The following is a 13957-nucleotide window of genomic DNA, read 5'->3' as shown; positions in this document are numbered from 1 at the left end:
TGTGATAAAATTCAATAGTAAACAACATGCTTATCAAATGTTTTGGTTGAGGGAAAAATGAGCCTGAAATAATCTCAGTGATACTGAGACAGCTAACTGGGAATAAAAAAAGCATGAATAAGACATTTTAAGAACTTACGATCAGGCATATGCAGTTACCACTAGATTCATGCAGATTTTTTCAATTATCTCAGTCAAAGAGAGAGTTTAAAATGTGTCTTTGGTATAGCCTTCCTGTATGGTCACTATTGATGGTATACTAGACAGAGAGCTCTTGAGCCAAAGTTTAAGGCACTCAGGATGTAATTACCAAACAGAATAACTAAGTTTCAGTGAGCACAGGAAGCTGCATGAACTCTGTTCCTACACATTTCTCAAAAAAACATTTAATTTCAGAGTGAATCTCTGTACAGTAAAGTCAATATTCCTAAAAAGAGTGTGCTAACTATTTTGACAATAAATTGCTGGTGAATTTCCAGCACTAATAGACTGATTGTGAGTTCATTAATATCTTTCATGGATAAAATGGTGTTCAACAGACATTTTCCTGCTAAACTTAAAACAGGACTCATACACAAATTATTCTAGTGATGAATATTTCTTGGCTGAAATGAACATCAGATATCATTCTGTGAGAAATATAAGAAATTCTATTCTATTATTTTTAAAAAATATTTATTTATTTATTTAGTGTTTGTGTGTGTGCAACTGTCAACTGGAAATAGAACATTCACTTCTCATACTTATTTTCTCAGACTTTATCAAAAAATATGTCATCAGTTTTAAAAGTGTTTAAGCAACATTGTCTGTTCTATTTAAACAAGTAACTCCTCTACTTGACAACATATATTTAAACTATATGGTCAAACTAATTAAATCTTTTTTCATCTAAAAATACTTACCAATGCTATGGTGAAAAAACAAAGCTGCTTATTTGAGGACACGGCTTTTCATTATATATCTGGTTAAATGCCATTTTTTAGTATTTTTTCCTAGTAAAAAAAAAAATCTCATACATGTAAAAAAAAAAAAAGTTTGTTTTTAAGTGTTAACACTCTTTTTACTTCTTTGCTTAAAACCATCAATTTAACATCCAGTACAGAAATACTCTTTGTTAGGATTAATGTCTATTTGGTAGATGACCTTCAGCTTCATAACCCACTTTAGTACTATGTTTCAATATATTCTTCACAAAAATTACATTTTCAAGATGACACTACTGAGAAGAAAAATTCACAGCTAAAAATGCTGCTGATGATGAACAGTTTCTCAGAGTCTCCATCAGAAAATGTTACTATTTTTCCAATTTATGGTATCTGTAATGTAAATCCTTACATACATGTAAATGTGTTATGAACAGATTAGATCACTGTGTAAGGAAGAGCCAGGAAAACAAACAAACAAAACAAAACAAAACAATGATGAAAAAAATGACAAAATAATAACAAAACTAAATGCCACTGATCAAACACAGCAAAAAGAATTGCTATTATTAACAAGAAAATTAACAACAAACCTTTCCTCATTATATTATTAATAAGAGTGAAATCTTATCTGAAAGATAAGATTATGAAATCTTAATCCTAAGAGTGAAACAGAAGAAAGGAGGATGGAAGTATAGAATCATAAGATATCCTGAGTTGGAAGAGACCCACAAGGGTCACTGAGTCCAACTCCAGGGTCTGCACAGGACCACCCAAAAATCAGACCATGTGTCTGAGAGCGTTGTCCAAATGTTTCTTGAACTCCAGCAGGTTCAGTACTATAAGCACTGCCCTGGGGAGCCTGTCCCAGTGCCTGATCACCCTCTGGGTGCTGAATCTTTTCCTAACACCCAACCTGACACTCTTTTGTTGCAGCTCCATGCTGTTTCCTCAGGTCCCACAGGTGTCCACTGAGAGCAGACATTAACTACCTCCTGCCCACCTGCTCCCATCATGAAGGAGAAGCAGCCCGCCATGAGGCCTCCCCATAAGTCACTCCCACAAAGTGACTTCAGCCACTCCTCGTATGTCTTCACCTCTTTGTTATCCTTCATTCGACATACAGTTTTATGTCTTTTTTTTTTTTTTTTTTTTTTTTAAATACCGTGGTACCCAAAACTGCACAGTGCTCTCAAGGTGGGGCTGCACCAGCGCAGAGCAGGGCAGGAAAAATCCCTTCCCTCAACCAGTTAGCAGTGCCATCTCTTGTGTGCCTGGAGGTATGTTTGGTTCTCTTAGCTTCTGGGGCACGCTGCTGGCTCATGTTCAACTTGCTGACAACCAGAACCCCCAGATCCCTTTCTGTGTGTCTACTCACCAGTCTCTGAGCCTCCAGTCTATATGTACACCTAGAGTTGCCTAGTCCCAAGTGCATAATTCAACACTTGCTCTTGTTAAACTTTGTATTTGTTAAACTTCAAATCTTGTTAAACTTCACAATAATTGGTGATTGTCCAGCTCTCTAATTTGTCAAGATCTCTCTACAAGGTCTCTCTACAATCAAGACAGTCAGCAGCTCCTCTCAATTTAGTATCATCTGCAAACTTACTCAAAACAACTTCTAGTCCTGTAGCCAAGTCATTTATGAAAACATTAAAGAGTTTATGAAAACAAAACAAAACAAAACAAAAAAAAGCATTAAGAGTTTATATCAGAAGAGATGGATGTTCATCTTCCTACTTTAATGCAGAATTGAACTTAAAGACAAGGTTAAAAGAAAGAAAACCAAACCAAACCAATCCAACAACCAACCAAAACTCTACCTTGTCACCTTCTTCAATCTCACAGATTTTCTCTTCATTTGCAGGGTTAAAGACTTCAAATTTTTTACCACTGACTGAATTGTGCCATTCATTGTTTATAAATATCTGTAAAGGAAAAACAGTGCATTACTATTAGTAACATATATACCTGTTACCTATCTTCTATGTCAAAGAAAAACACCAAGAGCTGTATGCTAAGTTCCTGAATTCAAAGAGGAATAGTTATTGCTACATTACTATGAAGAGAAGAATGATCATATATGCAGTTAACCAACTTTTTATAATTATCTTATTTTGGAGAAAAGCCACTTTCTTTCTCCACAGCATATTTTACACTTTGTTTCATACTATGAAAAGATATTTTTACACTGAGATCTTTCCTCTTTCAAACCAAAGTCTGTGATGCACAGTAGAGGTACAGTCCTAAATAACCTACCTAAAACTACCAGTCTTTCCTGTGCTCATAGGACTGATAAATATGGGGGGGCCTTTCTGTTACATGTCCCTTTGGAAATTAACACAGTATTTAGGTTTTGTGTAAATAGTACATGCAGTTTATTGCAGATTATCATATCCTTTGGGTTTGCTTTGATTTCTCTTCACCTTCTCCCACCAAAAAAGGCAATCCCACTGAAAAATATCTAACAACACTATTTTTCTGAAATGAAAGTAAAGACTTAAAAAAGTTTTACAGTCAACTGAATGAAGAAAATTAAAGGAGATAACCAATTACAGTAAAAAGCAAGCATGTGTACTTTATTTCCATGTTACAGAAGAAAAATAACCAGAGATTAGAGAGCTGTTATTTTTTTATTTTTCACCAAAATCCTTTGATTTTGTGGATTGGTCCCTCACTGAATGTATTTTTAATTAGGATTTAAAAGCAAAAATTTAATGCTCTTAATCTTTTACATGAAATGTAGGATGGTTTTTTTTTTTTTTCTTTAGAGATAGAAATCACAAATGAAGAGGAAATAATGGATGTATTCACCAGAAGATATTGTTAGAAACCATAGAGAAATGCTAGACTATATTTTCTGTTGATAGTTAGTACTCTTCACAGAAACACTTTCCTAAAAAATAAAACAAAACAAAACAAACAAACAAACAAAAAACAAAAACATAGTAGTACATACTGGAAGAAAAGTTCTCTCTTGTTCATAACAGTTGCCTTGAAAAAAGTTGAATTAATTTACCTATGAAATAGAAACACCAACTTTATTTACTCTTTTTCTGCCTGTCCTAGTCTTGTAAGTCTAGCATTCCAGATCAAACCACTACATAACAAAATGTTTACACTGGCCACACTACAAAAGTTCAAGAGTTAACAAGCAGGAGAATTTGAAGTGACTCATGGACAGCATATGACCATGGTCATATTCTAACATAGTTACACATATAATCTAATACATCCCTGTAGATCTTAGACAATAACATGTGAAAAACTATGGCACTTCTGATCAGTGCTTTCAGAATGAGTTCTCACTTCTCTTTTTGAAAGTGTTTGCAGTACCTTGGTGTGAATATTTTTGCATCACAATGCTCTATTTATTTCAAAGAGGTCACGCTATGGGTGGCAGAAGGGGGGTTCTGATCACATGACCATAATGTTTAATTCAACACATGAATAAACATATAACAAATGTTGCTGCCGACAATGTATATAACTTCAACACTTGGCAGTATTATAGTTTATGGTAGTATATATGGATGGGTTCTCCTTGCCCTCCCTACCTGAATATCTCTCTGTAAAACACCAGAAATTCAAGCCTCTCTGGTTTTGTTTTTCAACATGTACTGTAATTCCTTTTTTTGAAGGGTAAAGCTACTTTGTACGACTTCAGGCTTCAGTAAGATGATCTTTGAGTAACAGTTTTAGTTGTCATTGCTTTAGAATCTGCACAATTATCTTCTGTTTAAAATGATACTAATCATTTGATGCCATTCATTACTTATTCAACAATTTGTATCAAGATCCTGATTATCTCCAGTTTAATGGCTGCAGCCTCCTAATTGTTTGTCACCCTCAAATTGGTGTCACATCCCTGCCTCCATTTTAGTAGATAAACGTAAAATGCAACCACTCCTGTTAGTTACCAGCAGTCTTTATTTATTTTTTTTTTATTTATACTGCAAGGGGTACTACAGAAAATCAATATTACTTGTGTCCAGTCTGTTAGTGTCCATCCTTCATTCTAACTCTGAGGTTCCCTGTTATGTCTCTACACTGATGTTGCTCAACAGACACCAACATTTGATTTTCCACCAGGAAAAGGAGGCCAGCATGCTTTGCTCATGTAGAAGTTTTTCTCACAACTGTTAAGTGACATTCATTGGAAATGTCTAATAACATTAAAATAAGATACATTTGTGACTACAATTTAAATTGAATACTGCCCTGTTATATATTTCTATTTCAGTCTCTTCATAAACAACCAAATGTATAGCTAGCAACTAAGAAGCATGTTAGAGGAACAATTGCACAACAGCTGGCCTGAATCAAATATAATCACAACAGCTTACCTAACAGTGGTGAAATTGATACCCAAAGTTCATTTAATAAATGGTAGGAACTGTGTTCCTACTCAAAGATTAAGTTTTTATACAGGCTATGTGAAATTGATACCGAAAGTTCATTTAATAAATGGTAGGAACTGTGTCCCTACTCAAAGATTAAGCTTTTATACAGGCTATAAAGCACAGTGTGTACTGAATTTGCTTTGTGTGGCTGGAACAAACATCATCACATCTTGATGGCACACGTAGAATAACATCTAAACAAGGCAAGATGGGCATTGTTGTTTCCATAATTGAACTTTTATGATCCAAAGCCTTTTGCAATACAACACTGGAAATTCAAACCTAGAGACTTTTATATGGGAATAACTAATTAAAAAATGCACCATCACAACCAAAATAAAAATTAAATGTTTGAAATTCTTATAATGTCTAAGTGACATTAGTGTCAAAAATACTTTCTCCAGTGACAGCACAAAATCCTGTATACTTTGTTTTTGCTCTTAATGTATACTTTTCTTTTGCTCTTAATTTTGTTATCTGCTTGGCATGTTTTTTCCTTCTCTTCCAAGATCTGGTGTCCTAATTTCAATCATCTTATGTACCTTTTAAAAAAATGCCTAAAGAATATATCAGGAGTGAGCAGTTCTGCATTTCTCTGTTTTTGATTGCTGTTAATATGACTGTTGATGCTATCTGTAGAAATTACTCTGCTTTTCCATGAAAAAAATAGGAAATAAACCACTACAATTATTCCTGAAAACAAACGAACAAACAAACAATATTTTTTAATTATGTCAGGAAAAATATGGCAACATGTACAGTATTCTTAAAAGTTAAATGTTGCCTTTTAAAAGATCTACTTTATACCATTATAGAAATGATACAGTATTTCTGAATTTTCTTTTCTGTTCTATTGAAGAAGATACCAAAAAAATCACAGAATTAAACAACTGTTGAGGTTGGAAGGGACCTCCAGAAGACATCTGGGCCAACCCCTTGCTCAAGCAGGGACACCGATAGTGTCAAGCTGAGATGCTCAGGACCATGTCCAGATGGCTTTTGAAGACCCCAACGAGGCAGACTCTACAACCTCTCTGAACAACCTGTGCCTGTGCACAGTCACACACAGAGCAAAGTGTTTCCTGATATTTAGGAGGAACTTCTTACATGCCAGTTTGTTCTCATTGACTCTTGTCCTGAACCAATTCAGACAACAGAGAATAAAATGAGTTACTAAAACTGTGCCCTATTTTAGCTGTAATTACAGACAACTTTTGTAATATTACACAGCTGTGAAAATTTATAGGACAAGCAGGGCTAGGGGTCCCTGGGTGAAATTTGAGGCACTTATCTCCATTTGTAAATGAGAAATAGATTGCGAGTCTGATCTCCAGGTGTGTTAGATCCATGCTATCCCAGAGCCTGACATATTTGAATCTCTGTGGATGAAATTGTCAATAGGAGTTAGCCTTTTCATTCTGATTCTGTAGGTCAGTCTTCAAAGAGAAAGGCAAACCTCATTAGAAAGATCTGAAATATGTCACAGAGGATAAAAAGAGAAGGACATGTTGCTACCAAGTGTGAGGTATGTTGTTTTTTAAGGTGAACATGGTAATGTATGCAGTCCAATGTTATAAGCAGCTGTCATCCTGTCTAACCCTCAAACCCTCCACCAAAGGCACTCCCTTCTCACTGTCCACCGGTGTCACTTTGTGGCCAACATGCATGTTGATCTTGCTCATGCTCATCACTGAGCTCATAGCAGACACTGATTTTACTGGTTATTTTGTCTGTGAGGATCATGGATGAGAGCAGCTTCCCCACATCTAATCAATCACTGGTTACAACCATGCAGGCAGAAATCTGCATGCTCAGAGAAGCAGGAATTTCTACATTTAAATACAAAAACAAGAAGTATTTGGAGGCAGGAAAATTAAAGCAAATGACAATTGATAAAAGGCAGGACAGAGACAGAGTGACATAACTGCAAGATTATTATTATTTTTTTATTATTATTATTTATTGGTCACAGAGAACTGCAATTTAAACCCTACCATGGCAACTATGTGTTATAAATATATGACAGCTTTCTTGGAACTTTTTTTTTTTTTTTTTGCATACTACTGAAATGGTTTGCACTGACTCTCTGTGTAGTCATTAATAATAGGTTAATGGTTTGATAATATTGGCAAGACTGATAAAAAGATTATATCTAAATGTATGTGGTAACTATTTCCTGTTAATATATTCCTGTATGTTTCATCTTGATTATATGTGGGCATTGTATATAGACTGTCATTGTTAGCTCCAGTCATCAGGGCAGATCAGAAATTCCTGATATAACAAAAGCTGTAAGGGAAATTAAAATACTAGTTCCTTGAAATGTCAGAAATGCAATAAAACTGATCATAGGAGTATCCATGCAAAATTCTGACTGTTATGAAAGGGCAAATACAGCAGTTAAGTAGTTAATATGAAAAAAGCCATCTTTAGTAACTAGTTACATTGCCAAGAAAAGAGACAAAGTAAAAGGTAAATATTAACATAACACTGCTATGATGTTACAATATGCCAAATTCATATCTGTCTGTAAAAGGAATAATCGTAAAACATACCATTTTTGGAAGTTTTGAAAGTATTTGTTTAAAAATTGCATTTATTGCACCAACCAATATCAACCATAATATTACTTTAGAATATCTTTCTTATTATTGTTTCCAATACCATTCCCATTTAAAACATAACTTCATTACTTTAACTATATACACAACATTGTATCAGGACTGTATAAATCAAACTATCCAGATGTCTTTTTTTTGAGCAAAACAGCAGTCTTATGCAGGTATGACAGACAGAAGAGAGAAGGAAAAAAGTCAAAACCCTCCACGTAACAGACACATATACATGTGTATACATTGCAATGTATACATTGCAAGCAGCTGCATTCAAATGTGCATGCAGACATACTCATACAAGTCTGTGGAGTTATGCTGAAAATGAACAAACAAACAAACAGGGAACACTGATGTACCATCCAACAGCAGTCTCTGGCAAGTCCATCATCTTACTGAAAAAAAAAAAGGATCATTTTGAAATGTGTTACACAGTTTTGTCTGTCAAGCAGAACTCCTTTGGCAGCTTTGATTCTTTTTTCTCATTTGTTGGATGTGAATGCAAAAGACCTACTTTTATGTTGTACATACTGTGCATTGAGGATTGTCTCTGATGACTGAGCATGGTCAATGAATTTTAGGGCTGCAAATTTACTTTGCAAGGATTGATGTCTTAGAAGTTTTGTTGTAAGTGTCGTAAGTATTGAAGTGTCGTTTTTTAACTGTTATTTCGGGGGAATTTTTTTTTTTTTTTTTTTTTGAGGTAAGACAGTTTTTATTTCAATAAATTGAAGAACTAATGACTATCAGTTTGTACCACACCTGAAAATAAACATTTTTTTGTAGATGAGGAGGTATTACTCTATTAAAACTCTGTATTTAAAATAAATTCCAGGTAACAAACTATTGTAAAGACCCTTTGATTGACTTTATTTCCTAGTATCAGGGTGAAATAAATCTTGATTCTCTGAAAGGATTGGTTTCATTTCAGAAAATCAGATACCAGTATACTAGTTGTGGTAGAAGTTACCTGCAAGACTGTGGTATTTATTTGTTTAGGCAGTTGATGTTACCACCATAGTGGTCTCAGCAGAAAACAAGGAGACAAGACATGTTCTTTGCTTTTTTTTTTTTTTTTTTTTTTTTTTTTTTGTGTCAACCCCTGGTGTTTTTTTGTTTATTCATTTATTTTTCTTCAGTCCCTTAATATTTTGAAAAGACTGTGAGTTCATTTTATAAAGTATCTGTTAGACAGATGGTGCTGTATTAGTGTCTGTGCTGCAGTAAGATTTAACTTGATTCAGAGCAGCTTTGCCTCAGATGGACAAAGCTCTGCTGAAATAGTTAGGATCTGTCTATAAACTTATTCTTCCTTAGGGAAGAATTTTAATGTATTTCATTATTACTATTATAAACTATAATCCATACTACTGAGATATTATTAGGAAGAGTACAGAGCTATCTAAAATATGGACAATCCAAAACTGACCTAAGGGTAGCTTTATAAATATGGAGTGAAATGTTTAAGCTGTCATTCTAGACACCTTTAGGTACAAGAAACTCTTTCAACTTCATGCAGCAACAGAAGAAAAAATAACCTTTTACCACCACAAATGTGCTCCCAGATAGCCTTCGATAGTGCTTTTTTTTTTTTTTTTTTTTTTTTGACAATGCTCTTTAAGTGAGTCCAGCTGCTTGTTTTACAGAGTTAAAAGTAATCACCTAATGTTGGCAGCTATTGAGGTGGCTGTTCACAAGCTCTCCAGGGCAGATAGTAAACCAGGAGATGACATTGCTAGCATTTCTTGGAAATGAGGAATAGTGAAAAGCTTTGACTGAACTCTTGCATACTGAGGGCTGGAATTCAGCATCACTTAGGTGAGATGAAGCACAGTGCTGAAAAATTTTTGCCCCGTGCTCACACCTGCTCTCATAGAATATCAGGATCATTCAGAGATTCTTGAATTTGATGCTATCATTAAGTTTACAGTCATATCCAAGACTGAAGGAGATCTATGACCCAAGAGCAGATTCATTTCAAGTGCTATATTCTCTGATTTACTTGTCCCAAAATATCTCATGGAGTCTCACTGTATTCTTTAGGCTGTACTGTTAAAATATATGAAATTATTTAAGGAACTACTGGAGACAGAAACTGTAAACTTGAAACAAGTACATCAGTATGCAATACATATGAAATCTTCATAAGCTAACCTCTACCCCGGTGTTTTTCTGCACAAGAAACTGATAATGGGTTTATATATTTCATATGAGATTTTTTTTTTTTTCATTCAGAATTGTATGCTAAAAAATGTATGTATGAAGAAAATTTACGTAATGAACTAATAATCAGAAAACATATCCATTCTGTTCATTATCTATTTGAACTTTGGGATGCATCAATTAGTGGCTTTTTATTTACAAAGACAGCTGAGCTTAAAAAGAGTAGGTTTCTATAGTAGCTTTATAACCAATGACCTTTCCCCAGGTATCTTAATTATTATTATTATTTTTTAAAAATATCTCTATCCCTTGTCTTTGTTTGTGAAAATAGTGATTACAAAATACATGATACTTAACTAAAGTTTTTCTTCACTCAGGGTGGTTTACATTTTCTGGTATTCCACACAGAGCCTAGTGAGATAATGGGTTGTCATTTTCTCCCCCTCATGTGATTTAACAACTTAATAATTAACTAATCTGAGTTTCTCTGTTTAAAGGAACATCATCAGGCTTAGTATATTTGAAAGTATCATGACAAATCATTTGTTACACAATCATTGTCTAATTCCTCAGTGCTAAGTAAAATATTTACTAGTACATTTGTAGCCAGGTACCAACACTCGTTCTGTTGGAATATTTTTAAAGGAGGTTCAGATATAAAAGCAATTCAAGATCACATTTTGTATACACTTGTGGTTCAACAACAAAACCAAAGTATTGAAAATTAATCCTCTTAAAATCTTGGAATTCAAATTTCCAAGGGAAGGTTTTGTTTTATGCTACATGAGAAAGGCACAAATGATAATCTATCTATACCAACTTACAGATCTGTAGAATAGAATAGAATAGAATAGAATAGAATAGAATAGAATAGAATAGAATAGAATAGAATAGAATAGAATAGTTGGAAGAACTATAGAATATAGTACTATATAATATAAACTATAATAATGCATAATATAAACTATAAAATAGAATAGAATAGAATAGTTCAGTTGGAAGGAACCTACAAACATCATCTAGTCCAACTGCTTGACAGCTTCAGGCCTAACCAAAATGTATTACTGGGGGTATTGCCCATGTGCCTCTTGAACACTGACAGGCATGGGATGCTTCTTGCCTGTTCCAGCGTTTGATCACTGTCTTGTAGTTAAATGATTTTTGTACGAGACCCAAACTGATCCCTCACACAGAAAACAAACAGGAAAGTGCATTTAGTTTAAAGGAAAGTCCTTGGAATATCTGCTCTAGACTTTCCTCCAGACAGATAGTAGTGGTAACTGTACTATTGCATACAAAGAGAAGGGAGAGTTTTCAGGTAAGAGGAACCTGTCAATGTCCAAGGTGCTTCAGGCAGAAGGATTTATACATCCGCAGTAATTAATACTTTCCTGGTACCTCCAATGTAAATAGTCACAGCAATCCCACCTTCCATGCACTGACTTGCATGGCACAGGAGAGAAACGGGACAGGTAACAAGACAAAAGTGGAAAGGTTATATTAAATTGTGGGAGGGAGGGCCAATGGATTTGGGATAACATTTCTATTATCCCAGTTCTCTGTCCCTCAGTTCACTGTTGTGGATTTTAGATAATCCTGTGTGCTATTTGAAGAGAGGAGGAATGCACTGCAAAAAGTTTGATCTAATCACTTGTAGGTACATAGTTTTGCAAAGAAATGCAAATTTCACATAAGTATATTTGTCATATTTCTCCAGAGATACATATTATATGTTGTTTTTCAGGAAATAATATCTCTTGTCCAGGCAAAAAAACACATGAATTTACTATGTGCCACTCTCCTTAACTGGGTATTACAGAAACTTCAAGCATGCTGACTGTTTTGTGATTCTAGACTGTTTTGTGTTACTAGAATGGGTTTTGCTGATGGATAGAAAGATACAAATTTTTATAGGAATTTCTGTCATTTATGTCTTGCATATTCACTTGCACAGGATTTCTGAGTAAGCAACTTTCTCATATTAGTTGTTTTTGTTTTCCATTGGGGAAAACAAGCAAACAAACAAACAAACCAAAACAGAATCACTGTAGTTTGATGTTTCTAGAACATCAAAGTCCCCTGTGTAGAAATGAATCATCCCTGAATTAATCTTTTTTTTTTTTTTTTTTTTTTTTTCTGAGACAGGAAGAGATATCACATGGTAGAGCTACATAGCTTTCCTAGCCTGTTAAATATTTACAGAGTAAGGTCCTGCATGATTTATTCAAGAAAGATATGCATTGAAATCTGGATAGGTTTTTCCCATGATAAAACAGTATAGAATGGAGTAGAAAAGAACTAATCTAGATAACTGATGGATACTTTTCTGTTAGAAAAGAAAATAAATTCTGGGAATGTAAAAATTATTTCTATAGCAGTGGCAATAAGAAATAAGAAAGAACAATAAATGAGAAATCTCCAAAGAGAACAGGTCCTTTCTGATCAGATGTTCTATCTGAAAGTTTCAGGGGCAGAGTTTCAGTATTCTTCTGCCAATGATGTGTTCAAAATACTTGAAGATACCTGTGTGCTATGATATTACAGAAAAAAAGGGCCTTTCAAGCCGGGAACATAACAATGGACTCAGACCCTCTTTATCTGTTTGTTTCTAACTGCATATGTAAATAAGTTATTACTAAAAAAATGCTTCTAATAGAATTGAATAATTATCAATGGTAGAATTTGTTTTATTGTTACCTGATTAGGCTGAAAAATAGATTCATTATCTCAAAGATAATTAAGTGAGTAGAATGAACTTTAGTTTCATTTTCACACATTTTTTTTCCACATAAGTATATTTGTCATAATTATTTAAATCTGCTTATAATACAATGTGAAACCCTAGCATTTCAATTTGTTTTCACTGTTCTGAAAAATACTGTAGTAACAGACACCTTTCCTTCTTTGTTCCATTTATACTTTCTAAGAAACTTTCTGCAGAAACTTTTGTTTCAAGAGACAAAACAATACTAGTTCCTAATGAAATGTGAAATGATTCTCTTACACTTGCACACTTCCTGAAATACTTCAGGTAAAAGGATCACTAAACATTAATTACTAACATACATAATATCATAAAAAGATCAGAATAAACATTTTAATTACTGACATAATGTTGCTTTCATATAAGATGAAATGTGCACATATTACAGTCTGAGGTGAATGCATCAGAGAAGTTAACAAACACAAACACTACTAACCTTGGTGTACTTAATTTTCAGATCTTTGAGTGGTTCTGGCAGTGCTGGCAAAACTGGAGCGGGATTGCTGTCTGAGCCTTGCTTCTTCATATTGTCAAATGAGGAGTTTGAGGACGTTCCTGAAACACAGGTGAAATGAGGTATCAGGGAAGCACAGTGATTTTTGTCCTGACTGAGCCCTTAGCTTTATTTGTGCTTTTTTATCTGTACCAGCTATGGTATATTTGCATACAGGAATATGATTGGATGAAAGAATTCCCTGCAAAGAGAAAATGACACGACTTATTTTTAAGACCAGAAGTAACAGCCTTTTCACTGAGCTGAGATATTGAAGTAGCAAACTCTGCTGACAAAATGCGTTTAGTCAGACTCTGTGTTTTTCACATAGGAGAACACAGTTTAAGGCCTCCTCTTCTTACCTGTAAGATTGCTTTCTCTCAGAAGGTAGGTCCTTAGATTTTAAGTGATGTTCTTCACTTAATTGATGGCAGCTCTGAAGATAAAGACATACTTGTTAGTTCTGGAAACAAACTAAACCCTTCTCACTAGAGAGCTAACAAGAATAACACCCAGAGCTGGAAAGTATTCAGCAGAAAACAAGCCACCCTAGTTTGTGCTTTACTATGTTCAGAGTAAATTATAATTCTTATAATTAA

The 13957-nt window shown here is 34.2% G+C and overlaps 1 protein-coding gene across 1 annotated transcript in view; it reads right to left on the bottom strand.

The window, feature by feature from the left end:
• The window catches only part of ALDH1A1 (aldehyde dehydrogenase 1 family member A1), a 37700-nt gene extending 24226 nt beyond the window's left edge, over positions 1-13474 (bottom strand). Inside the window, exons 1-2 of the mRNA XM_082782682.1 lie at positions 13302-13474; positions 2747-2851 (exon numbers count right to left, since the gene is read on the bottom strand). Coding sequence (XP_082638808.1) covers positions 2747-2851; positions 13302-13391 — 195 coding nt within the window. The 5' untranslated portion in view covers positions 13392-13474. The remainder of the gene's footprint in view (positions 1-2746; positions 2852-13301) is intronic.
• Between the last annotated feature and the right edge of the window lie 483 nt (positions 13475-13957).

Source organism: Aythya marila (genome assembly GCF_965140915.1).
Source record: "Aythya marila genome assembly, chromosome: Z".
In the NCBI taxonomy this organism is placed as follows: domain Eukaryota; kingdom Metazoa; phylum Chordata; class Aves; order Anseriformes; family Anatidae; genus Aythya; species Aythya marila.
This window is presented reverse-complemented; position numbering and strand designations above follow the sequence as displayed.